The following is a 27,833-nucleotide window of genomic DNA, read 5'->3' on the forward strand; positions in this document are numbered from 1 at the left end:
CATTTATTTGTACATATTTATTCATTTTATTTTGTTATGTTTTGTTTTGTTGTCTGTCTCCCCCTTCTAGACTGTGAGCCCGCTGTCGGTTAGCGACCGTCTCTATATGTTGCCAACTTGGACTTCCCAGGCGCTTAGTACAGTGTTCTGCACACAGTAAGCGCTCAATAAATACGATTGAATGAATGAATGATAAAATTCAAGGCAACTGACTGCTTTTGATGCTCTGCTTAGTTCCGGTTTTAGAGTTCTGGGATCCAATTCTGTAATACGTCCAAACAGGCAAGAAAACGCGGAGGCCACGATAATGTATTTGGCTGGCCCGACACCATTTCTGCCTGCCGGGATCAAAATTCACTACTGAGTAGTCTCCATTAGGTCCTACCTCTATGGAACGCGTGCGATTTGGGGTGCGGAGAGGGGATTAAAGCTTTGAGAGACCGCTTTAAACGTTACATTGGATGGAACTGGTGAAAAAGCCATTACGGACAACAAGTTGGCAGGACAGGAAGGCAACAGCGGAGTGAAGGAGCGCCTTTTCCATTACAGCAGGAAACACGGTAAATGAGTAAAGCAGGGTTTGTTTATTCTTCCACTTCTCTAGAAGCCCCTCACTTATCTTCCCACCCACTACGCGGACCCCAACTTGCAACAAATTCTCACTGCTGGTGAGCTAGAGAGCCAGTAGGGACTCTTAAGGTTCGTCTCACCCCCATCCAAGCTTAAACTCTCCCACCACGACACATACCCGTTCCATCGATAGAGCTGGACTTCTAGTCGGGGTGCTTCAGTTTTTCAAGAGATGACTTGTGGGCTCGAGAAAACCATTCCCTTCAACCAAACATCAGTCCACTTCCTAACGTTTGGAAACTTCTGGAAGGTGTAATCCCGTCACCTTCCGTGCAGAAATGAATCTGAAGTAGAGAGATTGGACAGTGACCATTTTGGGCATCTTTTAACTCTAAAGCCACTAAGGGCCCAATAACAGAGACGTCAAAATCGGGCCTCCAAAGCCTCCCCTCTTGTTGTCCTGGGTTTGTGCACCTAAGACACAACTCCTAGGCTGTCAAGCGGCGGCAAGTTTGTCCTTCACATCGGAATGAAAAGCAGGACCACACTGAAGGCAGGCAGAAAATCCTGCAAGAGACCAAAGGCAGAAAGCCCGAAAGCGCCCGACACACAGCTAAAGAGAGCCAGGCATCTATCTGGGCTTCACGGGACTCAAAAAGACCCTTCGCTTTGCAATCGATTCAGTGACAGCATGATCAATCAATCAATCATATTTATTGAGCCCTTACTGTGTGCAGAGCACTGTACTAAGCGCTTGGGAAGTCTCCAAGCGGGCAACATATATATATATAGAGAGAGAGAGAGAGAGAGAGAGAGAGAGAGAGAGAGAGAGAGAGAGAGAGAGAGAGAGAGAGAGAGAGAGAGAGAGAGCATGATAAATATGGAAACCAAGAGCTAAGGACAAAATGCCAAATTCATTATTTCACCTTGGTGGATGCGACTCTAAGTCTTGAGATACTTAGTTTTAAAGAAACCGACTGATTTCCTAGAAAAAAACTTCCATCCTTTTCGGCGCTTGAGAGAAGCCGGTGACTTTGTGACCCGGCACAGTCTGCTTAAATAAATCCTCCTGCCCTGCAATCAAAATGAAGTATCATTAGGTCTGAATTCCATTCTTAGAAGAGACAAGTTTGAGAGACGGTCTCCGTCACAGGCTATTGAGGCAGCTCTGAATTTTCTACAGGATGCTGTTCATTACCAGCAGCAGGTCATTTTCTGCGGACGCAAGTCGCGTCATTCAAAACACGGACGTCTTGGAGGCTTCCAAACGTTTAATAGTAAGAAATATATTAACGGTTTCAAATCCGAACCAGGGCACAGAGGAGGTGAGAGGTGGGAAAACTGAGCTTTCCGAAATACCCTTTAGAGCGGTTAAAGTAGTTGGATGAATTTAATATTAAGTTCAGGACTTTATCAGCACTCCCCCTCCGCTTTGGTTACTCAAGAACCGAACGGCCAAATTTGACGTTTTCGGACATATTCACCCACCTGTACTATTTGTCCTAGCAGAGAAAACACCAATTTAGCCCATTTACCCATCTTCAAACGGTTCACCCACAGCAGCACAGATGATTTGCCATGCACCTTGTTTTTTAGTGCCAAACATGAACACCAACACAGAACTAAAGTTTGTCGTTACTAAACGTCAAGCACTTCTACACAAACTGACAGGGAAATGAACGTTTACGGAGGACACCCCATGCCGGGCGCTGAAAACAGAAACCCTGGTTTTTTAATACAGGGATTCTCACATTGCACAACTCGCCTCATTTTCCCGACTTTTTACACCCATCCAAAAGCTTTGTTTGCATCGGTGGCAAAACTGAACATCAACTGTTCAGTAACAGACGACCACAAGGTCTGATCTGTGGTCAGAAAGTGAAGGGATGTCCTTACACACATCCACACGCACGCGACCCAATTCCCCATATCTTCTCGAGGACCCAGTTCCTAAAATGGCTTTGATTTATCCTTTAAAAAATGGAAATCTGTTAGGACCGTGAGGATTTTTTTCCCCATTAAAAACAGAAGGGAAAGCTCCACGTGTCAGAATAAAGCAGTCTCACGGTATTAGACACATAAGGATATGCACGCGTGCCTGTGACAACTAAGCGGAGTGGCTCTCGATGTTCAAAAGCAAAGAAATGTGTTTAAACCATTTACACACAGAAATATTCCACCGTGCATTTTTACAAAACAGTGACTTCCGTCATTTATATGGCCTTATTCACCTACATAATTCATCCACCATGCAGGTGCCGAGTACAATAAAATATTGCTCAAAAAGTCATAAAAATATATATTATCTCTTTCCTTTACCATTTATGCATATAAATATTTTACTGAAGAACATGCACCATTTAGATAACAACTGAAAGAATGCCTCATAAAAAAAAGTGTGGTTCTTTGACATTTAGCAATATATAAAACGATTACAATACAATATTTAAGTAGCTATTACAGAGTTAAATCCGAGGGATTTGCAAACCGAGACAGCGGTAAACAGTTCTTTGTATATAAGTCCATGGTGGGGGGGGGTAATAAAAGTTACATAAAATTAGGGGCTAATAAATGCACTGTGAACGCAAAAGGGCATTATTCCATCTGCACATTCTTCAGTCTTTTCTTTGGACTCCGAGCCTACTGTTCACTCTTCCGCTCTTCCTGTTTTCCGTTAAGATCCTGGTCAACTCTGCTTAATGAAAAAGAAAAGGAAACAAAAAGAATAAGTTTCACCCAGTGAAGAGATCCGGACTACCAAGCGAGCTACCGCTTACAACGGCCGCGGCTACCTTGCTCCGCATCTTATCGATTTATCCAGGGAATGTTTTTAGTACTTGGAAAGATTAAACTGTTAAAGGAAAGCTTTGCAAAGGGGTAAGGTGGGGCTACGGTTTTAAATGGGAACCTTTCACCATCTCTCTCCGCACGTTAATTTTCTTCGAAGAGGGATAGGGTCAGGAGTGAGAATGCCGGGTGACGAGGAGAGGACACCAGTAAGAGACAAAACAAGAAACACGTGTTGCTAACGGTTGCTCTCTCGAAACGACCGTCATCGTCATCAGTTATTACGGTGGTGATACACGTGACGGTTAAATTTCTTAAGCGCTTATCACGTGTCAGGCCCTGTTCTAAGCACTGGGGTAGATACAAGCTAATCAATTTGGACAGTCCACGTCCCACACGGGGCTCACCGTCTTACCCCTCATTTGATACGGGAGGTGACCGAGGCCCAGAGAGGTGAAGCGACTTGTCCAAGGTCACTCAGGAGACAAGTGGCAGAGCCAGCATGAGAACCTGGGTTCTGCTGGGAGTCCAAATTATTACTAACGTCTGAAAACGCCGGGCAGGTTGTTTAAAAAAAAAAAAGGGTGCACGTACCGTGGAAACATTTTATTTCGTTAATTCGTTTTATTGTCTGTCTCCCCCTTCTAGACCGTGAGCCTGCTGTTGGGTAGGACTGTCTCTATATGTTGCCAACTTGTACTTCCCAAGCGCTTAGTACAGTGCTCTGCACACAGTAAGCGCTCGATAAATACTATTGAATGAATGAATATTTATTTTACTTGTATGTATTTATTCTATTTATTTTATTTTGTTAATTGGTTTTGTTGTCTGTCTCCCCTTCTAGACCGGAAGACTGCTGTTGGGTAGGGACCGTCCCTATGTGTTGCCAACTTGGACTTCCCAAGCGCTTAGTACAGTGCTCTGCACACAGTAAGCGCTCGATAAATACGATTGAATGAATGAATGAACATTTATTTTACTTGTACATATTTACTCTATTTACTTTATTTTGTTAATATGTTTTGTTTTCTGTCTCCCCCTTCTAGACTGTGAGCCCGCTGTTAGGTAGGGACTGTCTCTATATGTTGCCAACTTGTACTTCCCAAGCGCTTAGTCCAGTGCTCTGCACACAGTAAGCGCTCAATAAATACGATTGAATGAATGAATGAATCTGCCATAGATGGTAGGAAATGGTACCCAGCTACCCATAAGTAGATGTTATTTCAAAAAGCATGACATATTTTTTAGGCATTTCGGAAGAGTTTGCATATTTTATGCCCCGTGACTTTTCTAAAGATTTTCATGCGGCCCGCGGGGCTGTTTTTGAATAGCGAATTCCTTGAAACGAAAAATACCTGGTGGTGTTTTAGTGAAGACATTTAAATCTGCTACCCATAGGCTCCCACCAGGTTTTAATTCCTAATTACCAGCACCACACCATTAAATTTGAAACCAATTTCCTCTCACCTACCAATGTAGTGACATTTTAGACCTAAGGAGATGGCTTTCTACAATGGAAGGGATAGGTAGGCCAGTCATATTTACAGGCTGAATGGACTTCTTTTCTTTATAACGAGATGATCTAAAACATTTAGCATGGAGTCGAGTTGGTTTAAAGGACAGGGTACTTATACTATGCTGTTGCCGACTTGTACTTCCCAAGCGCTTAGTAGAGTGCTCTGCACACAGTAAGCGCTCAATAAATACAACTGAATGAATGAATTAAGTACATGCCAAGATGCAAAGTTCAGTAGTGTGCTACTGTGCATTTGTGCATACAACAGGGAAGGAGGGGAATACAAGTGGGAGCGGTTAACAAATACCACAATTATTATTATTATAAATCTGAAGCCAGATAAACTAAAATCCCTAGGGGTTTTTTTTTTTTTCCATCCAATCGTTTCCCTGAAAGGATCTCCAGAAAAAGGGGAATGCAAGTGGGAGGCTCTTTTCTGGAGATCCTTTCAGGGAAACGATTGGATGGAAAAAAACAAACCCCTAGGGATTCTAGTCTATCTGGCTTCAGATTTATAATAATAATAATTGCGGTATTTGTTAACCGCTTACTGTCGGGCACTGTACTTAGCGCTGGGGGTGGATACAAGCAAATCGGGTTGGACACAGTCTCTGTCCCACGTGGGGCTCCCAGTCTCAATCCCCATTTTACAGATGAGGGAATGGAGGTACAGAGCAGTAGAGTGACTTGACCAAGGTCACACAGAAGACAAGTGATGGAGCCGGGATTAGAACCCAGGTCCTTCTGACCCCCCGGGTCCATGCTCTATCTATTGCGCCAGGTTGCTTTACATATTTTTACTCTCTTCAGGGCCTGAAATCGCTCCCTGGTAATAAATGAAGTACCAGGGAAGGGATATTACCTAATATTTATTAATTAATATTTATTAATAAATATTACCTAATATTTAGTTAGGGACATATTTCCCTAACTGCTTAGTTTGCTGCCAGGACTTTATAATTTAGTTTGGGGAAGAAGAACTCGGACTAACCAGGTTTTTGCTGTGTGAACAATTAGGGCTCGCAAAAAAGCCTCTCAAAATCCAATCCCAAGTACACTCCGTTTCCCTTGAAGGGTAGTGTTTTCACTACGTGTTTTGCATCGAACATAATTCTTCTGACAACACACATGTAACTGGATAGGCTATTATATGATGCTGGTAAAATAAATGACGGTGTGCATCAATCAATACGTCAGCACTATAACACGAGTTTTCCTGAACGTGGGATTTGTCCAGTGCAAACAGGGGATGTGAGTGTGCATTTAAAAAGACATGCATGTATACATTTCACAACATGAGCTGTGTGCTTCGACTACCATAATGTGGTCATAAACTACAAAAACAGCAAATCGTTTATTGGAAGAAAAAGTTCACTGCTCAGGATTATTCTGAATTCTTGGGGTTTTGGGGGGGCATGCTTTTTTGTGTTATTTTTACCCTCACAAACTTTAAATATCTTTGTGACCATGAGTATCATTTTGTAGTCCTTCACGAAAAAATTTAGTGCTTTTTAAAACAGGGCACTGAATATTAAATAGTTTAAAATCCTATTTTTTAAATGAAGATTTTTTACAATAAAAAGAAATCTCAGCTCCCGCTCTATCCTCACGCCTCTCCTCTACTTTGGGTGAGACAACAGAAAGATAATGAGTTATCCTTGTAAGTTATGCACAAAGCAGACGGTTCAGAATCAAACTTGAAATTAAAAGCAGAGGGGTTTGGACCGTTACTTTACAGTGACCAAGCAGTAACTCTGTAAATAACTTCATCGTATGTAGGATTTGCTTGACTGGTTAGCAGGCCGTTTAAATTTACACAAACAGAAAATTCAACAGACTGGTTAGCCAAGGAAACAATGCACTGCAAATATAAACAAAGAATCTAGTGGGGGAAAACGAGATCGGCGAAGACTTGGTAAATCGGATGCCTTAAAAAGATATCCCAGAGGGAAATGAAAATCTGAAATTCTAAAATTTTCCATGGAACCGGGAAGCCTGGGCATCCTGCCTAAAACTGACAATAAGGTATCACTGACATAAATGAAAGGAACCCCTTAGACTTTATATAATAATGATAATAGTGCTGGTATTTGTTAAGCGCTTACTGTGTGCAACGCCAAGTCAATGACCCCGTTTCAAAATGGTCCACCGGATGGAGGGAGATAAATTTTGAAAGCGGTGCAGCCGAATCTACTTAAGAAAAATCATTATTCCTCACCTGGACATAGTATCGAACCACTGGTTCATGTTTATATTTACAGATGCGATCGCCTCTTCTGCAAGCTAACCAGTCAGGGAAGAGTTAGTTTGAGCATTGCGAATGGACTAGTCTAAATGCAAACCAGTCAAGGTGTGCATATACCTTTTGTGTTTCTTTCTAAACTTTTCCTCTTCATACCTTGGTAGGGAAAAGTTATTTTGGTAAATAAAAGTTAAGACGACCAAGAAAAACTTGAGAACAAAAAAAAAAAATAATAAGGTACTAAAATAAACATTCAGAGCAATATAAAGCTGAGAAGTGTAATACGCATGTCAGAAGCATAATTCATTTTGTAGCTACTTGGTTTTCCCATACAAAAGAAAGAAAAAGACACCAGGAAACGAATTACCAAGTAATCCACCAGACCTTCCTGTAGGCAAATACAAATTGTTTATTTTTAAAAAAAGAATCAGCTCAAAACAGTTCTAGTGAAGTATAGGAACTGTTTTTATAGCGGCAAACCAAAGCAAGCCTTTTTGGTGTTTACATGAAGAGGATTTCCTAAGTCAGTAGATGACCAAAGGCTTACGCCCCCCACCATAAGAGAAATCATCACTTGAACATAAAGCATCTTTGAACTTCTCCAGCTTCATGATTACTTAATCAATCAATCAATCAATCGCATTTATTGAGCACTTATTGTGTGCAGAGCACTGTACTAAGCGCTTGGGAAGAACAAGTTGGCAACATATAGAGACAGTCCCTACCCAACAGTGGGCTCACAGTCTAAAAGGGGGGAGACAGAGAACAAAACCAAACATACTAACAAAATAAAATAAATAGAATAGATATGTACAAGTAAAATGAATAAATAAATAAGTAAATAAGTAAATAAGTAAATAAATAGATTTAAATAAACAAATTTAATGATCGGATTGGGTTTACATCATTGCAGGCCAAGTAATTTGAAAGAAAGGACGCTTTCCTTTCTTTCCTACGTTCAGCTATAAACCTCCCCAGGGTTAAGCAATTCAAAATAATGAGCCAACGGTACTTCAATTAAGTAGCAATAATGATAAGAACAAGCACTGTGCCTATGCAGTACATTTCTTCCTAAGGTAACGTATAATGCTCCACATTTTACTAATGGGATGACGTTAACTTGCCCACGGTCACAGTCAGAACAGAGAAACTCCAACTCTGAAGTCCCAACCTAATGTTCTTTGGCCAAGATAACAAAAAGTATTTCCTGAACTATTATTATTATTATTATTTAAAATGAGTACCTTGCACGCCAGGAACAAAACCAAAAGCATCCCCAAAAGGCCCAAACAAAAATACATACTGTTTTATGCATTCTGGTATGCCAACGTATTCCATGGGGACAAGTTCGGCTAGTTCTGCCAGGTTAAAGACGTATCTAATTTTTTGGCTGAATTTTGAGCTGTGAAATAAATATTATGTGTTAATTCTCTAATTAAATATAGCACCCCCCCCCCCGCAATTGATTAGTTACATTCCTTGAAATAAAGTAATTTCCCAAATATTACCTAATAAAAGGTCTTGTGATTGCTAGAAGTGTTCTGATAAACCAAGAAGGATGAACTATGATTAGAGATTTCAGGTTTTTCCTTAGCCTAAAAAAAATTGGAAATATCAAACGCTAGCATTAGGAGTAATTTACATCGCTGATTTGACACGCGTGCGCGCGCGCCGCCCATCTCCAACTTCTTCCTAAGGAGGGTAACAAACGTCTTGAATCCAGGGGATGGACACGGAGTCCATTTCGTTTATCCAGGGCAGATTCGGATTGGCTCTCCTAAAGCAAGAGTGGAGAAAAATGTGGCACTCCGGCGCTTTGGGGCAGATCCGGGACAGAAGGTGATGGAAGATGTCCTGGTTTCAGTTAGGACAGCTTTTTCCCGGTCCAAGTGTGATGTGCACACACATACACACACACACACAATCTACTAGCAACTGCATCCCGCTAATTAGGATGATAATCCCCCCCCACCGCCCTACCTCCTTCCCCTCCCCACAGCACCCGTATATATGTTTGTACAGATTTATTACTCTATTTATTTTACTTGTCCATATTTACTATTCTATTTATTTTGTTAATGATGTGCATCTAGCTTTACTTCTATTTATTCTGATGACACCTGTCCACATGTTTTGTTTCGTTGTCTGTCTCCCCCCTCTAGACTGTGAGCCCGCTGTTGGGTAGGGACCGTCTCCCTAGGTTGCCGGCTTGTACTTCCCAAGCGCTTAGTACAGTGCTCTGCACACAGCAAGCGCTCAATAAATACGATTCAATGGAAGAATGAATGAACGGTGAAGACACGTTAATCAGTGTTTGGAAGCTACTACGTGATTTATCATTATGGAGGATTATGTGAATTGTTCCTTCAAAGGATCTCAGGGGAGGATGCGAAACATTACCTGTGCTTAAATCACGGAAAACATTTTACACGCAGCTCTTCTACAATGTGTGCTTTCACCACACGCTCTGAATTGGGCACAATGGCCGAATTAGGTACGATTTTTCTGACAACCTATGCCTTTCTGGACACACTATGCTTTGACAACGGAGAAAACAGCTGTGTACATGCATGCGGCATTGGAAACAGCATGAATACTGTAACCTGAGCTACCTTTAATTCAGAGTTCATCAATAAAATGCCACGGTGATCTAGGAGATTTACTGATTTTTTTTTTAAATAAAGGAAGGTGGTATGACTATTTACACCGTACTTCAAAACAAAATCAAAATAACTTCACAGAGCGAGGCAACGAGATGTAGTCGATAATATGAAAGACTTATAATTACCTTCTGTCAATCTGCTGATAGCATTTCCTGAGCCAACCCAGACTTGGCATTTTTCTCCGCGAAGTAGCTCCATTTAAATAAACTATCATATAATTCTCTGCTACTAACAGTTCCAAAGTGCCAATGACGTACCTGCCGGAACAAGTAAATACCGTACCTTCAGAATTGCTAAAACATTATTTCCTCCTCAAATTAAAAAAAAAAAATTATCCCTGAGAAATTTGGTAATTTGAAAAGTTTTAAGAAGTTAAAGTGCACAATCCAGATACGAAGCAGGTTAAAAAAAGTCGAAAATTGATTAGATTATGTTGTTTACATTACCAGAGCCGCCCTCCCTCTTATAATCAACCGTAACGCTCCACGGGCTACAGGTCACTTACTTAAAAAGATTGTCCATTAGATATCGATAGTTGGGCTGACCACTTTCGGGCATAAAACAAACAGCAAACACAACGATGGCATTTAAACCATCTCCATAATAACCTGCAAAAGAAACGTACGGGGATTGGATTACTAAACAACGGTGTTATTCCCCTAGAAGGGCTGAATGGAAGTCAATTTCTGCGTGGCCTGGTTTTAGTCTTCATAATATTTAATATCCGCGGTTTTATCACATGTTATAGCTCAGCTTTTTTCATCCAAGTGGCTCAAAAGCTACTCACTCTCAAGAAGCAGGATACACTTGGCATTTCTCCCAATCCCACCCCTATCCGTCAAAGAAATCTGTGCAAAATAAACGCTCATCAACAATATTAAACCTGAGAACCTTGAAATTTAAAACGAACCACACGTGGCTAGATGGCCCCAGGCACCTGATATCGCTCATCCATCATCATCATCATCATCATCAATCGTATTTATTGAGCGCTTACTATGTGCAGAGCACTGTACTAAGCGCTTGGGAAGTACAAATTGGCAACATATAGAGACAGTCCCTACTCAACAGTGGGCTCACAGTCTAAAAGGGGGAGAGCAGTCTAAAAGGGGGAGATGTACATACATATAGATTGCACATATACAATCTACATATACAATCATTGTACATATACAATCTATACGTATAAGATACGTAATCTTGTACGTATACACACATACATATGTATGTATATGTATATGTATATACATATATATATGTTTGTACATATTTATTACTCTATTTTACTTGTACATATCTATTCTATTTATTTTATTTTGTTAGTATGTTTGGTTTTGTTCTCTGTCTTCCCCTTTTAGACTGTGAGCCCGCTGCTGGGTAGGGACTGTCTCTATATGTTGCCAATTGGTACTTCCCAAGCGCTTAGTACAGTGCTCTGCACATAGTAAGCGCTCAATAAATACGATTGATGATGATGATGATGAATCAAATCCTGACTGGCCCAACACTGGAGACGAGTCATCATCATCAATCGTCTTTATTGAGCGCTTACTATGTGCAGAGCACTGTACTAAGCGCTTGGGAAGTACAAATTGGCAACATATAGAGACGGTCCCTACCCAACAGTGGGCTCGTCTTCCCCTTCGCAAAGCCGGTTTAGAAACATCCACTTAGGACACTGGCAGAAAATCAAACCTTCGGCAGGGCCAAACCTTGCTTCGTGTAGAAATAGAAAAGGCTCTGTGTTGAAGTCTTTGTTTAAATACAAACACCGTGGAATGCTAAAGACGACCGTTTGGCTCGTCGTGGGAGGGAATGTACCTGTTGACTGTTGTATTATACTCTCCCAAGCGCTTAGTACAGTGCTTGGCACCCAGTAGGTGCTCAATAAACACGGCCGAATTGAACAACAGACTCTCAACCAGCAGGCACATGTTGCAGCCAAACCGGAGACAGCTTCTACGTGTAGAGGAACATCGTGAGCACGGGCCCAGGGGTCAGAAGGACCCGAGTTCTAATCCCGCCTCCTCCACCTGTCTGCTCTGCGACCTTGGGCAAGTCACTTCGCTTCTCTGGGCCTGTTACCTCATCTGTAAAATGGGGACTAAGAGTGTGAGCCCAACGTGGGGCAGGGGCTGTCCAACTTGATGAATCTGTATCTACCCCAGCGCTTAGAACAGTGCTCGGTACCTAGTAAGCATGTAACAAGTACCGTAATTAAGTAGCCCCCAACCATAAGAAGGGAGCCCGGGCTTTGGAGTCGGAGGTCATGGGTTCAAATTCCGCCTCCGCCAATTGTCAGCTGTGTGACTCTGGGCAAGTCACTTCACTTCTCTGGGCCTCAGTTACCTCATCTGTAAAAGGGGGATTAAGACCGTGAGCCCCATGTGGGATAACCTGATCACCCTGTACCCCGCCAGTGCTTAGAACAGTGCTTTGCACGCAATAGGCGCTTAACAAATACCATCATCATCATCATTATTATTATTATTAAATGGGGAGTGGGCAGCACAGAGCGGCCACCACTTTCACCAAATTCAATGGCAAGGTTGAATGGGAAAGTAGAAATTAGGAGACTATTTAAGACACTAAGAAGGGTCTGGATCATCAGAACCACTGCCCCAAATTTAAAACGGTGAGCAGGGGCAGTGGGGGGAGGAAGGGAAGAGGGGAAAACTGTGAAACCGTTACTTACCCCCATGGCTGATAACTTTTTTATAGGGCTCGATGGCCTTCATGTCAACTCGGTGATCCTGATCGCCAATCCTGAACATACGCCAACGTCTTCCGTCTTCTTTTTCCTCTGTTGCGGTATATTCGCCGATTGAGCCTTTCCTAATTACTTCAGTAGTTTTGGGCTTAGGAAGGTCATCTGCCAAAACGAAGGAGTTGATACGTATATTGGGACATACAACTAAAAACAAAATCAAACGATAAGTTAACCACTTTACTATCTATTTGGACCGCTGAATTAATTTTTTTATCTCACCGTCTACGGAGGCTCTGCTTTTGAATAATCCAATTAGAGGAATTTCTTTTTTTTTTAAACGGAGGGGAAAAAGGAATCAACTGTGTGTTTTTGTGTCCGCAATCTCCTCTAAACATAAGTTCCTCAAAGGCAGGAATTAGCAGCGGGGCTTAGTGGAAAGAGCAAGGGTTTAGGAGTCAGAGGTCGTGGGTTCTAATCCCGGCTCCACCGCATCAGCTGTGTGACTTTGGGCAAGTCACTTCATCATCATCATCATCAATCGTATTTATTGAGCGCTTACTATGTGCAGAGCACTGTACTAAGCACTTGGGAAGTACAAATTGGTAACATATAGAGACGGTCCCTACCCAACAGTGGGCTCACAGTCTAAGAGGGGGAGACAGAGAACAAAACCAAACATACTAACAAAATAAGATAAATAGAATCGATATGTACAAATAAAATAAATAAATAAATAGAGTAATAAATACTCTTCTTCACTTCTCTGGGCCTCAGTTCCCTCACCTGGAAAATGGGGATTAAGACTGTGAGCCTCAGGTGGGACAACCTGATTACCTTGCATCTCCCCCAGTGCTTAGAACAGGGCTTGGCACATAGTAAGCGCTTAACAAAAACCGTCACCATCTAATCCGAATGCCATTAAATGGAGAGGTTCGATGAATATTTGAAATGAACCATAACCAAACTCTACACAGTAAGAGACTGTATGGGCATTCCAGATTCAAATCGTGGAGGGCAGCTTGGCTAACAGGAACAGTAAGGGACTGGAATTCAAGAGAATTCCTTTGCCGCTTGACTAATGTGGGACTTTGGGCAAGTCACCTAACTTCTCAGTACTCAGTTTCCCCATCCAGAAAACGGGTTTAATATGGTTAATCCCTCCCTTTCAGATTGAGAGTCCATGCGGGGCAGGGACTGTGGCTGCCCTGATTACTTTCGGTCTACCTCAGAGGTAGAATAGTGCTTGGCACATAGTAATTACTTAATAAAATCTCAATAAAAAGCAACAGCCAAAAATCCACTTGCTCCCCAACCACTCGCTCCTTACAGGTCCGATTTTGGCCAGTTCGATGGCTGAATACGAGGAAATCCTAATTACTCCAAAAGCATTAGACCACTAGATAGAAAATGGTTAACTTACATGATCGTTTCTCATTTAAGTATACAGATTTCCGGGGAAGCAGCGATTAATACACCTAAGGCATTTGACGGTCTACATGCAGGTAAATTTATGCAAAATTAATTTCGACCAATGCATCAGCACCAAATCATTAAGTAAAATTGATATTCGGGCACATTTTAAAAGTTGAATTAATGATTTTCTATTTTGGTATGATGGTCCTTACCAAAGGCTGGGAAGGGGGTGGGGGGAACCTACTGTATGTTAGTTGTCTGTTTCCAAGACAAAGCTGTTAATGGAAACTATCCTTCCAGGAAAATGAAGGCAGCAGCATTAAAGGAAGAAAGAAAAGACAAAACAAAAAACAAACAAAAACAGAGATAGAATCCCATTTCAGCATCTTGATAAAATATTATATATTTTACTGGGTTATTTCTTGAACCCCCGTGAGGGAAGAACTCCCTCCCCCTTTAAAAAAAGCAAAGAAAATCTTTAATATCATCTCTTCTTCTGTATTATGATGAACATTCTCTTCTTTAAATGCTACAAGGTACTTAAAACTGCTTTCATTGAAAAGTATTAAAGCTAAATGCAAAATGCTGACATTGATACAATTTTAAGATAGAAATTAAAGTTCTGACAACCTCGCATTTTGACACAAAACATTATCAAAGTAAAAAAAAAAGGATCCAACATCGTTAGGAGGCAATAATGAACTACTTAAAAGAAAATGCCCCATTCCACATACAAAGCAAAATAAAGTGTTAGTACCTCTAATCATTTGAAATTCATCCTGAATTTTCATAAACCAAAGAAACTGATCATCTAACCTGAGGGTCATTTGGTAAGGAGCCACACAATCTGACTTAAAGTGCCATTTACCTAGAGCCATGGTAACGTCCTCTCAAAATCCCCATCTAATATTCTTACAATACTAGACTAATAGTAGCGGTTCCCAAGTAACCGAAAAGGATAAAATGGTGCATTTTAGAGGGTTACTGGTATACCCAAAGAGTCTTGACTAAATGATCAATGACTAAAACATAGATCAGCCTAACTGGATGGTTATGAAGGGGGTGTGATGGTCTGAGTGATCTATTACTACTTTATGCACCTGCTGCAGTTTTTAAAGCAGTCACAAAGGAACAAAAAAGTAACATAATTCATGCCCAAAGTGAGCTTACAGACTAGAGATTCCATTCTGTTTCCCATTAAACAGTACGTTATGAAGTTTTCATAAGGGTATCAAGTTAAAGCCCATTATATGGAGAAGCAGATATTAACTCTTCCATCAAAATCCCTAAGAGCTACCGGTCTAACTTCTGTAAGCCTGAGGCACTGGGAAGAATCATGACACGCTGAGGCAACTCCACCATCATCTGATCAAAAAAGAAAGCCTTCCTCACTGTAATTCCTAAGTTAATGAACACCGGCTCTAAGATTTTTAAAATGTTCACATTTTTCTAAAAATCCGGACTAAAATTTTGATGTTTTTAAAAAACACACATGTGTACGCTTTATACACCGTACTTTATACACTGTACCCCACAGTTCAAATCTGGTCTTATTTACATTCGTTGTTACTATATTCATTAAACATGAGAACCATTAGAAAACACAATTTCTCTATATAAAGAATACACACGGTGAAATATTACCTTCCCATTCAAACTCATTACTGTTCTCAGATGGCGTATCCAAACCATCCAAGTCAATCTCCCCACTCTCGTCCAGGTCATCTGACAAAATCGAACCATCGCTATGATCCAGTGTTAAGCTGATATCCGGAGCCATTAGTTTTTTCCTTACTTTATTTCCATTCACTTCTAACGGACAAGGAACTGCGAAGCACAAAGGAAAACGCTAGATTATTCTCTGTTACCGTTAGGAAAAGCTGAGAGAGGAAAAACACCGCATTGCCAGTACTTTAAAAGAGCCGCTTGAGTGTAGCGCAACTGATAAATTCAGGAAAACCCTATTTTGGAACATCCGAAAAAGCAAAACAGAGAAGGGTATCGGTACTTGATTAATAAAATGTTGGATTTTATGTTCCGTAGGCACTTCTCCGGGCCTCCAGAGGCTATCTACCCACCTCCGCATCAAACAGAAACAAACTTCTTACCATTGGTTTTAAGGCACTCGGTCGGCCCGTCCCCTTCTTCCTAACTTTGCTAATCTCCTACAACTACGCGGTCCACCCACTTTACTCCTTTAGTACAAACCTACTCCACCCTTAAATCCCGCCTTCATGGAGGCTCCCGTCCTTCCTCTGGCGTGAAGCCCCCACCCCGTCTTTAGAGCCCTTCTAAGATGATATGCCCCTCTCAGGGTCGCACCTGGAGAGTTTCCAGTGGGCTACCAGGCTCGGCTGAGGGAGGGAGAGTCAAGCGGAGGCCTACCCATTCCATTCCCAGCTTGGCCAGTGGCTAGCGAGTGGGAGGCAATCTGCTCCAATTCGAGCTGGGCCAGCAGCGGCACGGGAGAGAGACTCGAGTTTACCCCGCGGAAGGCTGGATTGCTATGGATTGTTACCAGGAAAACTCTATGGATACACTACGGGAACGGTTGCAGATGGGGAGCGGGCCGTTCTGGAGAGATATGTCCGTGGTGTCGCTACGGGTCGGAAACGACTCGACGGCATAAGACAGGACAAGTAAATCGGATGTCCTCTGAGAGGCCTTCTCTGACTAACCCCTCGTTTCCCTATTCTTTTTGCCTCCCCTCTGCATCACCTGAGAGCTCACCTCCTCCAGGAGGCCTTCCCAGACTGAGCCCCTTCCTTCCTCTCCCCCTCCTCCCCCTCTCCATCCCCCCTGCCTTACCTCCTTCCCTTCCCCACAGCACCTGTATATATGTATATATTTATTACTCTATTTATTTATCTATTTATTTTATTTATTTTGTTAGTATGTTTGGTTTTGTTCTCTGCCTCCCCCTTTTAGACTGTGAGCCCACTGTCGGGTAGGGACCGTCTCTATACGTTGCCAAATTGTACTTCCCAAGCTCTTAGTACAGTGCTCTGCACACAGTAAGCGCTCAATAAATACGATTGATGATGATGATGATCACCTATGCTCTTAGGATTGCACCCTTTAAGCACTTTGCTAACCTACCACCAGCCCCACAATGCTTATGCAGACTGTGAGCCCGCTGTTGGGTAGGGACCGTCTCTATATGTTGCCAACCTGGACTTCCCAAGGGTTTAGTACAGTGCTCTGCACCCAGTAAGAGCTCAATAAATACAACTGAATGAATCTACTTACACTTTGCCGCTTCCCCTATCTGTAATTCTTTTGGAATCTGTTGCCGCCACTTTTTCTATGGCATTTACTATGTGTCAAGCACTCAGTTCCAAGCACTGGAATACACAGAAATCAGTCGGGTACGACACAGTCCCTTGTCTCACCTAGGGCTCACAGTCCAATTGTAAAGCTGCTTGAGAGTAGGGATTACGTATACCAAATCTATTGGATTGTACTCTCCCAGGTGTTTGGTACAGTGCTTTGCATATAGTGAGTGCTCAATAAATACCACTGATTAAGGGAGGAAAGGGACTCAGACCAGTAAGAACACGAACAAGGACGGGAGAAAATGATCCAAATTAACCTCATTAAAATCAGTATCTGAAACAGTACTTGGACGAAGCAGAGAGGCTCTCCACTTCTCTGGTTTATTTATATAAATATATAAATATATTTATATATAAATAAATATTTATTTTACTTGTACATATCTATTCTATTCATTTTATTTTGTTAATATGTTTTGTTTTGTTCTCTGTCTCCCCCTTCTAGACTGTGAGCCCGTTGTTGGGTAGGGACCGTCTCTACATGTTGCCAACTTGGACTTCCCAAGCGCTTAGTCCAGTGCTCTGCACACAGTAAGCGCTCAATAAATACGATTGATTGACTGATTGATTGGTGAAGAAGCTTTAAATTATAAGCTGCCACAGCCTTCCCAATGTCCAATAGCTAAGTGCTTAGTACAGTGCTCTGCACATAGTAAGTACTCAAATACTACAGACTGGTTGATCTGGAAACAAAACTTGTCTTTGCTTCATCTGTAAAATGGGGATTAATACCGTGAGTCCCACGTGGGACATGGACTGGGTCCAACCAGGTTAGCTAGCATCCATACCAGCGCTTAGTACAGTGCCTGCACATAGTAAGCACTCAACAAATACCAAAAAATAAAGGTTCATTCCAAAAAGCTAAAGGACAGTGATCAGGTTTTAAGAATAAATCAAGGTACCGACATCTAAGTACCTCTAGATTCCGCCAACACTGTCAAGCATCCATGCCAATAGTAATAATAATAATAATGGCATTTATTAAGCACTTACTATGTGCAAAGCACTGTTCTAAGCGCTGGGGGGGGGTACAAGATAATCAGGGTGTCCCACGTGGGGCTCACAGGATTCATCCCCATTTTACAGAGGAGGGAACTGAGGCCCAGAGAAGTGAAGTGACTTGCCCAAAGTCACACAGCTGACAACTGGTGGAGCCAGGATTTGAACCCATGACCTCTGACTCCAAAGCCCAGGCTCTTTCCACTGAGCCACGCCGCTTCTTCAGTACCATCACTCGATTTTTTTTAGAGTTGGAAAATTCTTAAATTCTTTGTTATTATTAGAACAAAAAATTATTTGATGACTTACTCAAGTCTTACCCCTTTTATGCTGGAATGAGGCTACCTACCTGTCCTTTCAAGGATGCTTAAAAAAGAACACCAAAAAGTCCACACAGGAATAATGATAATAATAATAATAATAATAATAATAATAATAATAATAATAATAATAATAATAATGGTATTTGTTAAGCACTTACTATGTGCCAAGCACCGTTCTAAGCACTGGATGCTTAGGGGAAATCGATGAAAGGACAGGGAAGGGTTGAGTTACACGTGTACCTTAGGAAACTTTGGGGTACAACTTTAGAAACAAGTCTCCTAAAACTGACAGAGCCCCAGTGCTACTGTTCATCTGGAAAATGTGCGTGCGTATGAGAAGAAACGGAAATGCTGTACTTGCAGATAAATCAGGATTAAAAGTCTTACCAGGCTCGCTTTCTTGTCCAGTTGCACTGAGTGTATCTGCATCGATGCTGTCATCTTCTGGTAGTGGCCTGGAAGACAAACATTTTGGTCCTGTACTTTTTCTTTTTTCAAAGCAGAAGTATATCGACAGATCTTTTAAAAACGGATCACCGTAAGTAAATCTGCAAAGAGAACTGGATTTTGGCACAGAGACCGAGGCGGTGACTATTGAGCATAGGCGAATCTGGACCATTTGGCCTGTCTGGATTGTATGCTATGGCCAGATGACATGCAGCTGCAGTTCACATAGCTAGCTGTGAGTCCACACACTCCTATTAAAACCAAAACTTGCCCATAGTTTACCAAATCATGGCCGAGAATAGCGGCCCAGTTCATTCAGTTAAGTTCACGCAAACTCAGGCTTAGTCAACAGTACTGACTAAATAACTATTTTACTTCTTCCTTAAACGGTATGTACAGCGTTATAGGTTCAACAAGCCAAACGACCACGTGGTTTAACTCACCATAATGTAAATTCTTTAAAAATATTAACTAACCCCTCCCTCCCCGCCCTGCCCAAAAACACTGTTGGAATTACACACAGTCAGTTCTTCTATACTATGGGTTCTTATAACATATTTTAAAAACAACGCTATTTTGTGGTATTGGTTAAGTGCCTAGGGTGGATGAAACACTGGGCAGGTCCAATATAAATCAGGTCACAGTCCCTGTCTCCCACGGGGCTCACAGGGAGGAGGACGGGTACTTAACCCCCACTTTACAGATGAAGAAACTGAGGCCCAGATAAACTGGCATGCCCAGGATCACAGAGCGGGCAAATGAGGGAAGCTGGGATTACACCCCAGGTGTCCACATCCCCATTCCTCTAGCTCAGGAGGAGAGCTCTTTCTTTCTACTACGTACATCTGTCGGGATAATACGCTGATGCGGTGTTGGGACGAACAGCTGTGAACGTGCCCGGCGAGAATTATAATGCAAGCTTTCCATAATCCCGGAGTTACGTTCTTGCAAAAAGGAAAACTCTTCCAGCTGCATTCACCCTTTCCGATGGCGCCCATGTGCGCAGAAGTTGATTTCTTCTCGTAAAGCAGCATGATCAGCCCACGCGGGCAGGCGTTATCAGAGGAAGTATCCTAACTCCTTAACCACATTCTAGCCCAAACCCAGAGAGAAAACAGCTGATATGGCTGTACTTCTTTTGAACGAGAGCTTTTCACGGCCGTCGCTGCTTACTTTGGGAAGTCTTCATCTTGCCACTCTTCCTTCAGTTCCACGCCTTCCATTCTTAGCCGGGTCTCGATGTCGATGACGGAGTCCAGGGAGTTGCTGACCTGCAGAGGGGATGAGAGGAAGGAACAGCAGTTCAGACTTATACTTCAGTTAGTTACTCGTTAATACGCCCCTGGGAAGAAAATAATAATTATTATTATGATACTTGTCATGCGCTTCCTGTGTGCCAAGCACTGTTCTAAGCACTGCGGCCGATACTAGTTGATCAGGCTGGAAATAGTCCCTGTCCCACGTGGGGCTCACAGTCTTAATCTCCATTTTACAGATGAGGTAACTGAGGCCCAGAGAAGTGAAGTGACTTGCCCGAGGTCACACAGTTGACATGCGGTGGAGCCGGGATTAGAACCCAGGCTCTCTCTCCCTCCCTCCAGGCTCAGGTCTCCTCCTGCCTTCAGGACATCTCCACCTGGATGTCTGCCCGCCATCTAAAACTCAATTATGTCCAAGACCAAACTCCTTACTTTCCCTCCCAAACCCTGCCCTCTCCCTGACTTTCCCATCACTGTTGACGGCACTACCATGCTTCCCATCTCACAAGCCCGCAACCTTGGTGTCATCTTCGACTCCGCTCTCTCGTTCACCCCTCACATCCAGTCCGTCACCAAAACCTGCCGGTCTCAGCTCCGCAACATTGCCAAGATCCGCCCTTTCCTCTCCATCCCAACCGCTACCTCGCTGGTTCAATCTCTCATCCTATCCCGACTGGATTACTGCATCAGCCTCCTCTCTGATCTCCCATCCTCCTGTCTCTCCCCACTTCAGTCTACACTTCACGCTGCTGCCCGGATCATTTTTGTGCAGAAACGCTCTGGACACCTTACTCCCCTCCTCAAAAATCTCCAGTGGCTGCCTGTCAACCTACGCATCAAGCAAAAACTCCTCACTCTCAGCTTCCAGGCTGTCCATCACCTCGCCCCCTCCTACCTCACCTCCCTTCTCTCCTTCTACAGCCCAGCCCACACCCACCGCTCCTCTGCCGTTAATCCCCTCACCGTACCTCGTTCTCGCCTGTCCCGCCGTCGTCCCCCGGCCCACGTCCTCCCCCTGGCCTGGAATGCCCTCCCTCCGCACATCCGCCAAGCTAGCTCTCTTCCTCCCTTCAAAGCCCTATTGAGAGCTCGCCTCCTCCAAGAGGCCTTCCCAGTCTGAGCCCCCTTTTTCCCCTCCTCCTCCCCATCCCTCCCACCCTGCCTCCTTCCCCTCCCCACAGCACCTGTATATATGTTCGTACAGATTTATTACTCTATTTATTTTATTTGTACATATTTACTATTCTATTTATTTTGTTAATGATGTGCATAGAGCTTTAATTCTATTTGTTCTGACGAGTTTGACACCTGTCTACATGGTTTGCTTTGTTGTCCGTCTCCCCCTTCTAGACTGTGAGCCCGTTGTTGGGTAGGGACCGTCTCAATATGTTGCCGACTTCCCAAGCGCTTAGTTCAGTGCTCTGCACACAGTAAGCGCTCACGAAATATGACTGAATGAATGAATGAAAGTTCTGATGCCCAGGTCTGTGCTCTATCCACTAAACCACGCTGCTTCTCATATGATTGACTCAGTTCTCCTATCACATGAGGGTTGTGGAAAAAGCCCACGTTCTGGGGAACTCATCCTGAGGCATTCAATCAATCAATCGTATTTATTGAGCGCTTACTGTGTGCAGAGCACTGTACTAAGCGCTTGGGAAGTACAAGATGGCAACATATAGAGACAGTCCCTACCCAACAGTGGGCTCACCTACTTGGACTCTATGCTCAGGGTACAGGCCATTTAATCCAACACTGCAGCACTCCGTATCCAAACAGGTTTGTGGGACCAACATCCCCTAATACCTCAGTGATGCTCTAGCCAAAGTGAGTAGTGAAAAACAAGAACCATGGCAGAATCGAATAAATCCTCATTATGGGCAGGGCACAAGTCTGCTCATTCTGTTGTGATAGATGCTCCCCAGCGCCTAATACAGTGCTCTGCACGGAGTAAGCGCTCAATAAACACCGCTGACTGGTTGACTCTACACTGCGCTCATCTGTTAAGCATTTCATTTTCCTTTTCAAATCTTTCCTCCCAAATTTTACCAAAGGTGCTCATCCTAACTGGATAAATGAGAACAAAATCGGCACAGAGCAGTGCTATAAATCTTACAAAGCTGGGCAACAACTGGAATTGCTGAAACAAAAAGGGTCTCCAACCGAAGATGCTCCATTTATCATTCACAGTGAGGACGTGCGACTGGTTTTCACAATAATGAGAAGAATGCTATTTGTTAAGCACTACGTGTCCAGCACTGTGCTCAGCACGTAGGGGAGAAACAGGGAGAAAAAGACTTTTCATATGCTTCGATTACGAGCAGTCACCTCCTATGGAGTTTCCCCGGGTCCAAACCCGGGATGAAAAACTGAAAAGGGAATTCCTAGTCGCCTTCCAAACAGCTCTCAGAGTAATCTGGACACTCGGGAATTAGAAGCTTGATATTCAAAGTTTCGTACGATGTCAAAGACAGATTTCCTCGGGCACACTTTTTAATACTAAAATTGGTGGGGCAAAGAATCGATGGACAGGGAAGAAGGCATAAAAACACCCATGCAACATTCACTATTACTTAGGACCTAAGTTTTGAGGTGAAGAATCGAAGAGTTAAGGTAAGAGTTAAGCAGTACTTGTACTTCCCAAGCGCTTAGTACAGTGCTCTGCACACAGTAAGCGCTCAATAAATACGATTGAATGAATGAATGCTTACTGTGGGTAGAGCACTGTACTAAGAGCTGGGAGAGACTACCATGGGAAAATCAGACCAAATCCCGTCCCTTGTGGGGCTCAAAACCTAAGTGGGGAGAAGGGATCGGGGAGCGGCACATCAGGAGTGAGGAAACACCGAAACACAACACAGACGGATACACAAAAGAGCTTCAGTCTCGATGGGGACAGAGGAATCCAAGATGATGGTGGAACGTGGCAAGAACTGGGGACCCTTAGAGGCCGGAGAGAAGGAGGAGGTTACTACAGTGTTTTTCTAGGACGGAGGAGTCTGAGCGCACGCAGGAGCGGCTTATATCCCCGGTCTGGAGGGCGTGAAGCCTGAAGCAGGCCGAGGACGGGGTCCCCAGTGACACGACGCAAGGTGGCCGTTACCACGGTGCTTTTCTCAGAGGCGACGGAATTGGCTCCGCAGAAACGGCGTGTTAAACCAAGTATTGCTTCCCACGGGAAATAATGAAAAACGCATTACTCGCACCCCCGAGACCAAAATAGGGATAATCAAGACGGTGTAAAGATGAACGCAAAATGTACGAAATCTAATAATAATGACGGTATTTGTTAAGCGCTTACTATGGGCAAGGCACTGTTCTCAGCGCTGGGGAGGTTACAAGGTGATCAGGTTGTCCCATGGGGGGGCTCACGGTCTTAATCCCCATTTTACAGATGAGGGAACTGAGGCCCAGAGAAGTGAAGTGACTTGCCCACAGTCACACAGCTGATAAGTGGCGGAGCTGGGATTTGAACCCATGACCTCTGACTCCAAAGCCCGGGCTCTTTCCCCAATCCACGCTGCTTCTCAGCGTGTTAACAGCGATGTTAACATGGCAGTACTATTAAGGCTTTACTTTACCTAAATTCAGAGTATAATCATTCACATATGCTGATGACTTTATTTATTTTACTTGTGCATATCTATTCTATTTATTTTATTTTGTTAGTGTGTTTGGTTTTGTTCTCTGTCTCCCCCTTTTAGACTGTGAGCCCACTGTTGGGTGGGGACTGTCTCTACATGTTGCCATCTTGTACTTCCCAAGCGCTTAGTACAGCGCTCTGCACATAATAAGTGCTCAATAAATACGATTGATGATGATGATGACTGTCATTATCTAATGCTAATAGCAAATAATCAATCAATCATATTTATTGAGCGCTTACTGTGTGCAGAGCACTGTACTAAGCGGTTGGGAAGTACAAGTTGGCAACATATAGAGACAGTCCCTACCCAACAGTGGGCTCACGGTCTAAAAGGGGAAACTGATGAAATGGTCTGTCCGGTCAGTCGAAACCCTTCAGAGGTTGAGGCAGAGGATGGGAGGTGTTGGTCTGAGCCAAAATTATAGGAAGGACTAGCCTCAAAGTCAGAGAGGGCTGCAATAATAATAATAATAATAATAAAACAACAACATCTGTCAAGCGCTTACTATGTGCCAGGCACTGTACTAAGTGCTGGGGTGGATACAAGCAAATCGAGTTGGACACAGTCCCTGTCCCACATGGGGCTCACAGTCTCAATCCCCATTTTCCAGATGAGGGAACTGAGGCACAGAGAAGTGAAGTGACTTGCCCAAGGTCACCCAGCAGACAAGTGGCGGAGCCGGGATGTGACTTGGGGGGGGGCACAAATCCTGGCATTCACAGCAAATGACCTCATTCATTCATTCATTCATAAAGTAATATTGTACATATTTATTACTCTGTTTATTTATTTATTTATTTTATTTGTACATATCTATTCTATTCATTTTATTTTGTTAGTATGTTTGGTTTTGTTCTCTGTCTCCCCCTTTTAGACTGTGAGCCCGCTGTTGGGTAGGGACTGTCTCTATATGTTGCCAATTTGTACTTCCCAAGCGCCTAGTACAGTGCTCTGCACATAGTAAACACTCAATAAATACGATTGAGCGTATTTATTGAGCACTTACTGTGTGCACAGCACTGTACTAAGCGCTTGGGAAGTACAAGTTGGCAACATATAGAGCCGGTCCCTACCCAACACAACGGCGGGCTCACAGTCTAGACCTTACGAGGAAAGGGCACTAAACACGTGCCCTACAACAGGGGGATCCCTGCAACAGAATGAAAAACAAAAACAATAAAAACTCAATGCCTCCCATCACCCCAGGAATCAGAATTTATTTCCCCCCATTATGCAAAGGATCAACTTGTTCCCAAGAAACCAGTTTCCTACAAAAACTATCACTCAAGGCTATTTACGTGTGTGTACGTATACCCTCATAAATAAACACTAGGCCTAGAAATTGAGCAACGGATGGCCAAATCGGATCCCCACAATCCTTAATTTTATAAAGCAGCTGTTTAGCTAAACTTGGAATGAAAATAAACGTGGAACGTGGGTGTTCTCTGTTTAAAAGCGTTTCCCCTATATCACTTCTCATTTTAAGGAAGGCAGAAATTGCGATGGTTTAATTTCGTGAAATATTAGGAGGCCTGACAGTTCTTTAAAGGTTTTGCTTCCCACGGGAAATAGCGAAAAATGCCTTACTTGCACCCCCGAGACCAAAATAAGAATAATCAAGACGGTGTAAGGATGAACACAAAATTTACGAAATCTAATAATAACGATGGTATTTGACAGTTCTTCATAAATTTCTGGAGCTAAATGCCGACATGCGTCAGGTTTAGATAAAAACCACTTAAGTAACGCTCTGTGCCTGGAACTCCTTACCAATGGCTTTAAAGTCCTTAATCACTTTGCCGGCTCCTATTCATTCATTCATTCGATCGTATTTATTGCGCGCTTACCGTGCGCAGAGCACTGTACTAAGCGCTTGTGGATCTCCTCACTACTTTGTTATTTCAATCCAGCCCGCACACTTGACTCCTCTAACGCCAACGCATTCACTGTACCTCGATCTCATCTATCTCACCACCGACCTTTTCGTTGAATCGTATTTATCGGGCGCTTACTGTGTGCAGAGCACTGTACTAAGCGCTCGGGAGTCCAAGTCGGCAACATATAGAGACTTTCCCTACCCAACAACGGGCTCGCAGTCTAGAAGGGGGAGACGGACGACAAAACATGTAGACAAGTGTCAAAATCGTCAGAAGAAATAGAATTAAAGCTATACACCCAAGTCCTGCCTCTGGCCTGGAATGGCCTCCCTCTTCATCACCGAGAGACGATTATTCTCCCCGCCATCAAAGACTTATTGAGGGCACATCTCCTCCAAGAGGCCTTCCCTGACTAAATCCTCTTTTCCTTTTCCTTCATTCCCTTCTGCGTCGCCCTGACTTGCTCCCTTTATCCATCCCCCTTCCCAGCCCCCCGGCACTTAGGTACACGTCCGTAATTTATTTATAATAATTTCTGTCATCATCATCATCATCATCAATCGCATTTATTGAGCGCTATGTGCAGAGCACTGTACTAAGCGCTTGGGAAGTACAAATTGGCAACATATAGAGACAGTCCCTACCCAACAGTGGGCTCACAGTCTAAAAGGGGGAGACAGAGAACAAAACCAAACATACTAACAAAATAAAATAAATAGAATAGATATGTACAAACTGTCCCCCGCTCTAAGTTGATAGCGAGTTGTGGGCAGGGAATGTGTCCGTTATTTTGTTATATGGAGAAGCAGCGGCGTGGCTCGATGGAAAGAGCCCGGGCTTGGGAGTCAGAGGTCACGGGTTCAAATCCCGGCTCCGCCAATTGTCAGCTGGGTGACTTTGGGTAAGTCACTTCACTTCTCTGAGCCTCCGTTCCCTCATCTGCAAAATGGGGATGGAGACTGAGCCCCACGTGGGACAACCTGATCACCTTGTATCCTCCCCAGCGCTTAGAACAGTGCTTTGCACATAGTAAGCGCTTAACAAATGCCATTATTATTATTATTATTTTATAGTACACTCCGGTCACAGTAAGTGCTCAATAAAAACGACTGATCGACTGACCATCATCAAGCAGCTGTAAGAACAGGAAACAAAAATGAAATGAGGAATAGAATCCCAGGCATTTTGAAGGAAACCAGGATACTGCTGGTCTGCAAACTTACGGTTTGGCCATTTTTCTTTTTTTTTTGCTCACAACTGTCAAAAGAGTAGGAGGAACGGAAACCCTTGGCAATTTCTACTGAAGCAACATAAAATTAACCCCTCTAAACGTGGTTCAAGCTCACCACACTAAACCGGTCAGCTCTCAATCGATTCGTGCGCTATTAGACACTTGCAGGAATGATTTTCTAATAGATCACTCCAAACTCAAAGGCACGGCACGTTAGAAAAATCAGCATCCCAGTATGAGTTTGCATTTACAAAAGATTTGCGGTTTTGATCCTACAACAGTAATTACTTAGCCGTATTGAAATTGCGGCTTCATTCATTCATTCACTCATTCAATCGTATTTATTGAGCGCTTACTGTGTGTAGAGCACTGTACTAATCAATCAATCGTATTTATTGAGCGCTTACTGTGTGCAGAGCACTGTACTAAGCGCTTGGGAAGTACAAGTTGGCAACACATAGAGACCGTCCCTACCCAACAGTGGGCTCACAGTCTAAAAGGGGGAGACAGAGAACAAAACCAAACATACTAACAAAATAAAACAAATAGAATAGATATGTACAAGTAAAATAGAGTAATAAATATGTACAAACATATATACATATATACAGGTACTAAGCGCTTGGGACTTCGATGTTGGCACGAGTTTACAAACCAGGAGGTTATAAATAAAGCCAACAAACTGCTGGGCATTATCCAGGTTTTCACAGAAAACACAAAAAAACATAGTTTTTAACACTGCATTCAGTCATGGGATGGCCACACCTGGAATTCGGCCTCCGTTTCTGGTCATCTCATTTTACGGGGGACAAAA

The 27,833-nt window shown here is 43.1% G+C and overlaps 1 protein-coding gene across 7 annotated transcripts in view; it reads right to left on the bottom strand.

The window, feature by feature from the left end:
* Window positions 1–1,580: 1,580 nt before the first annotated feature.
* The window catches only part of BNIP2 (BCL2 interacting protein 2), a 37,551-nt gene continuing 11,298 nt past the window's right edge, over window positions 1,581–27,833 (bottom strand). For 2 of the 7 annotated variants that reach the window (XM_038746510.1, XM_038746504.1), the window contains exons 2-11: window positions 20,179–20,276; window positions 18,946–19,013; window positions 15,546–15,728; window positions 12,474–12,650; window positions 10,284–10,386; window positions 9,904–10,035; window positions 8,624–8,710; window positions 8,419–8,517; window positions 7,236–7,271; window positions 1,581–3,265 (exon numbers count right to left, since the gene is read on the bottom strand). In XM_038746510.1, coding sequence (XP_038602438.1) covers window positions 3,211–3,265; window positions 7,236–7,271; window positions 8,419–8,517; window positions 8,624–8,710; window positions 9,904–10,035; window positions 10,284–10,386; window positions 12,474–12,650; window positions 15,546–15,728; window positions 18,946–19,013; window positions 20,179–20,228 — 990 coding nt within the window. In that variant the 5' untranslated portion in view covers window positions 20,229–20,276 and the 3' untranslated portion in view covers window positions 1,581–3,210. Of the gene's footprint in view, window positions 3,266–7,091; window positions 7,157–7,235; window positions 7,272–8,418; window positions 8,518–8,623; window positions 8,711–9,903; window positions 10,036–10,283; window positions 10,387–12,473; window positions 12,651–15,545; window positions 15,729–18,945; window positions 19,014–20,178; window positions 20,277–27,833 lie in introns of all 7 variants that reach the window. The other 5 variants (XM_038746506.1, XM_038746511.1, XM_038746505.1 and 2 more) reach the window with 5 other exon arrangements.

This window comes from Tachyglossus aculeatus, chromosome 5 (assembly GCF_015852505.1).
Source record: "Tachyglossus aculeatus isolate mTacAcu1 chromosome 5, mTacAcu1.pri, whole genome shotgun sequence".
Taxonomy (NCBI): Eukaryota; Metazoa; Chordata; class Mammalia; order Monotremata; family Tachyglossidae; genus Tachyglossus; species Tachyglossus aculeatus.